Raw genomic sequence first — 5,009 nt, forward strand, 5'->3', positions numbered from 1 at the left:
TGTACACGATTAATTCTGCTTATGTTCTCTTAAGGGGTGAGCCTGAAGGGGGGATCAATATTGGGTTTGTTATGCTTTGGAAGACTAAGGCTTTGCCTTCGGCCCAAGTCACTGCTTGGAGGGTGTTTGAAAATAAGTTAGCCACCAAAGGAAATTTGGTAAGGAGAGGGGTAGAGCTCAGGAATGTTTGATGTATTATGTGCAGGGTGGAAGAGGAGTGCTATAGTCATTTGGTTTTTAGTGCAGAATAGCTTGGCTGGTCAGGAGTCAGTGTTACGCTTGGTTAGGTTTGGCGTCTGTGGACCACTCTGATGCTTTCTTTCACTTCCTATAGTTTAGGATGTGTAATGCATAAGAATTTGTTAATGTGATTTGGGGAACCATCTGGACTGTTGTATTAAATGAGATTTGGAGGCAAAGGAATAAGGTAATTTTTAAAGGGGGAGTGGTGGATGTTTCGAAAGTGTTTACGCTTATTCAACTAAAGTCTTGGTTGTGAGTTGTCTCCAAGGTACCTTCAACTGTTTTCTCTTATTCTGAATGGTGTCTTAATCCTTTGGCTTGCATGTATTAGATTTAGAGGTGTTTTTGAGTTTTGTTTTCCTTGGTTGGGTGTAGGTGGGTGTGCCCTCCGCAGTTGTTAGGAGGTAGTGTTATGTATAAGGGTTTGATCACCCCTGAAATGGTTCATATTTATTTATTTTTTCTTACCGATAAAAAAATAACCGGTCTATTCATAGTTGGATATTTTAATGAATCAATGCTTTATATGTTTTTTACTATTCTTATAATAACACAGAAACGCCCAAGTATTGTCTAATGAGTTTGACACTGAGAGACCGTCTAACAATTTTAATATTACAAGACTGTATAACAAATTTACATCTTAATAGATCGTTTGATCTGTCTTTATCATAAGTATTAAAAGAAATTAATGTTGATTTGACTTACACTAACTTAATAAATATAAACAATAAATAAATAATATTGACTCCAACTAGTATCACTAAGTTGACACTAATTTAACATTAACATAAATATTTTTACTTAAAGGATGACTTTATTATTCTATAATAGTAAGTGAACTTTATTAATTTTTGATAATCCAATATTAATTTCACCATTGACACGTATACTTTTATTTATTGAAAAGTTAATGTAGACTGAGAGTTAACAAAGTTGACTCTCTTAAATCTAATAATTTTATGTTTATCAAAATTTTTTTATCATTTTAGAGTAGTCATCAACTCTAATAATCTTCACTTTTGTCAATAATATTCTAATAAAATAACATTTGTGTGAACAATATTATTAAGAGTAATTCTAAACATTTGAATTACTCTCAAAAACATAATTTAGAAGCATAACAGTATATTTTATTTGAATGGTAGATACTAGATGGTTTACCATTCATTAAATTTATTTTATTTCAATTCTAGATACTAGATGCTTTAAAAATAATTTAATATTCTTCCATGGACTGTATAGGAATGCTTTGTTCGTTCCTGAAAAAGTTTTCAGGATCAACCTTGGTCTTCACTCTAGCCAATTTCTTGAAATTATTATTGAAATACTTCAAACCCCAAATGCTGGCTTGGGTGTAGCTTGTGTAACCATTGTTATTTACCCCAATGTCAAGGTCTCTGTAATTTATATATGCAGCTCTTGGAGAATTTGAAACATAAGGTTCCATATATTTATACTCTCTTCTAATAAAATTCATGTGTCTTTGTGCTATCTCGTCCCCTTCCTCTTGCCAGGTGACCCCATAGTGTATATGATAAATGTATTGAGATCTGTGCGAGAACGCAATTTCAGACTCTGAAATCTCGTTCATTATGCCCCCGTAAGGAGCCAATTGAACTAGAGCATATTCAACCTTAGCGTCACAAAGCAAACGCCATAATCCTCGTAATCCCTCGATAGGAATAGGTTTTTTCACATAATCAGATTTTCCTTTGTAATTTCCAAAACGAATTTGAGTTTTGTTGAGCATAGATTCGGGGGGTTCATTGCCTGAAGATCCAATCAACAAAGCATTGTAGAAAACAGCTGACCCAATCCAACTCGTCTCTTTACAGTCGTTTCTGTCCAAACCCAACTCTGGGAGGTTGTTTTGCATCAATGGAATAAGCTCTTCTACTCCTCCCAGAAACAAGGACACAAATCGGGCTTGTATTGTTAGCTTTCCATGTTGACTTGAATTAACCCTTGTTATGTCCACCCTAATTATTATGCGTTCGTCCAATTTATGGGCCACAAGCTGCCAGTTTTGAATGATCTCGGTTGCATTCTCTTCCAATGTCCTTGAAACATCGAACACTGTCACGGTTGATGGAACTGGAACCAGTTTTACCTTCCAAGACACAATGACTCCAAAGCTTGCTCCACCACCTCCTCTAATGGCCCAAAACAGATCCTCTCCCATGGCTTGTCTGTCAAGAAGGTTACCATTCACATCGATTATGTGAGCATCTATGACATTATCTGCAGCAAGACCGTACTTACGCATCATGAGTCCATAACCACCTCCACTAATGTGGCCACCAATGCCCACACTAGCGCACAGACCAGCTGGGAACCCTAGCGTTTTGCTTTTTTGGCTAATGCTGTAGTAAAGTTCACCTAGGGTTGCCCCAGATTGAACCCATGCAGTTCGGCTTTCTTCGTCAACTGTGATTTGTCGAAGGTTTAAGAGGTCAAGGAGGACAAATGGAACCTGGGCAACGTAGGAGAGACCCTCGTAATCATGGCCTCCACTTCGGGTTCGAATCTGCAGGCCATGGCGTTGGGAACAGATTATAGTTGCTTGAATTTGGGAAACATCCAGTGGTGTGACAATGACAAGGGGTTTTGAGCTTGAGTTGGAGAATCTACGATTTTCAATGGTATGATCTAGGACAGAGGAGTATGAAGAGTTGGTTTGGGTGTAAACAACATTGGAGATTGTGTTGGTGATGTCGGGATAATTGTAAAGACATCGAACAAAGTTTTCATGAGAATCTGCTGAAGAAGGTTCAAAGGAAAAAAAGAGTGCAATGGCAGTAACATAGGTAAAGTAGGAGCTTAGGTACTTCATTTCTATGTATGGTTTGTTGTTGATATGAGAATTGTAATTTGAGAAAGAACAATGCGGAGTCCATAATTTATAGTAGTCTGGAGTCTAATGTTATGCCACTCATTCTTTGATATCCTTAACAACTGTAACATTTACTTTATATTTCAATAAATTATTATTTTATTATAATATTGCTTTTTGTATTATTTTAAGCAAGATGCGACAAATGCGCCAATGTATATATATTTTTTGACCAAATTTTGTTTAAAGTACATAATATACATTTGATATTAAATAAATAAAATAAGATATTAATTTATTATGATATAAAGTGTATGTTTTTAGTATAGAGAGTATTAATATATATCAACACCCATAATAAGTGTAGATACTAGGTTACGTAAGCGCCAAAAAAAATACAACTTTTTTATTGAAAAGTAATATATTAATATTTTAATTTATTTCCTAATTTACTAGTTAATTTTTAATTTGTATCAAATTCGAAATACTATAATCATTTCATAGGGTAAATTCTCTATCTATCATTATTTATATTTTTATTTATCTGTCTATCACTTTTTGTTTTTATTTCCCTATTTAACATTTTTTTTTTATTTCTCTAACACCATTTCAAAAATAAATAAATAAATAATAAATTATTATTTTTTTAATAATTTTAATTTTGAATGCATTGAAAAAGATATATTTTAATGTTTATTTATTCAATATTAAAAAATTCAGTTAAATAAATATTTTTAATAGCTATATCGGTATGTGTGGGATCGAGCTTTTTTATACGAGAAAAAATTGCTTGCACCTAGAAGGAATTAAATAAGGGATGTTCAATGCTTATTGTTTTATTTACCATATTCAAATTTAATAATATATTAATTAGTTTTTAAAAAATAAAAATAAAAAATTAATAAATTTAAAATGTTTAGTTTAAAATTATTATTTTTTAAGAATGAAGAAAAAACAATTAGACCCTACAACAATATAAAAGTTGAATCTATAAATATAAATTAGTATTTATTTTTATTATTATTGATGATGCAATCATGTTAATTTCAAGTAAAAAATACAAAACATAATTATAAAAAAACCAAGTTAAATAAGGACTGATATGGACAGAACAATATGATCATAAAAAAAATAATAACCAAAAAGTATAAAAGACATAAAAATAAAGGCAAAACAAAATAAGATAAAGGTAAAAGATATAAAAAAAAATCCAAATAAGATAAATATAAGAGATATAAGACGATACTAAATAAGTATATGTTGATCATAAAAAGGAAAATAAATCAAGGATGATCATTCATTTAATATTTTCTTCAATGGTACATTAAATAGTTTGTGCGAAATGAAACATAACTAATGACGAGAAGTGCACAATCCAGTAATGTTGGGACTAGTTTTTTATGTGTGTCCTGGTGTTTGACAATATGAACATTTCTTTGTTCGATCATGTTATTCTCTTATGTCCATATCAGTCCTTATTCAACTTGGTTTTACTTGAAATTAACATGATTACATCACCAATAATAATAAAAATAAATATTAATTTTTGTTTATAGATTCAACTTTTATGTTGTTGTAGAGTTTAATTTTTTATTTTCTTCATTCTTAAAAAAATAATTTTTAAACTAAACATTTCAAATTTATTACTTTTTATTTTTATTTTGTAAAAACTCATTTCTTTATTCATTAATTATATTTCTAACTATTTTAAACATTAAAAATATTTATTTTTTAATGCATTCAAAATTAAAATTATCATTTTTTTTAATTAATTATTTATTTATTTATTTTTAAAATGGTGTTAGATAAGAAAATAAAAAATACCAGCATCGCCAAGGTCAAAGTCAACGCAAGGCGTCGCCTAGGTGGAGAGACGCCAAGTGCCAGCATCGCCAAGAGGAAGCGTCGCCAAGGCAAGGCGTCGCCTAGG

The 5,009-nt window shown here is 31.3% G+C and overlaps 1 protein-coding gene across 1 annotated transcript; it reads right to left on the reverse strand.

Moving 5' to 3' along the window:
* Positions 1-1,354: 1,354 nt before the first annotated feature.
* LOC137811774 (tetrahydroberberine oxidase) lies at positions 1,355-3,113 on the reverse strand. Its single transcript, XM_068613607.2, has one exon. The coding sequence runs from the start codon at positions 3,077-3,079 to the stop codon at positions 1,463-1,465; it is 1,617 nt and encodes a 538-aa protein (XP_068469708.1). The 5' UTR covers positions 3,080-3,113; the 3' UTR covers positions 1,355-1,462.
* Between the last annotated feature and the right edge of the window lie 1,896 nt (positions 3,114-5,009).

The sequence above is a fragment of the Phaseolus vulgaris genome, chromosome 2 (genome assembly GCF_051622355.1).
Source record: "Phaseolus vulgaris cultivar YP4 chromosome 2, ASM5162235v1, whole genome shotgun sequence".
NCBI classification, from domain to species: Eukaryota; Viridiplantae; Streptophyta; class Magnoliopsida; order Fabales; family Fabaceae; genus Phaseolus; species Phaseolus vulgaris.

Coding starts and splice junctions, on each gene's coding strand:
- LOC137811774 (XM_068613607.2), bottom strand. CDS start 3,079: ATGAAGTACCTAAGCTCCTACTTTACCTATGTTACTGCCATTGCACTC.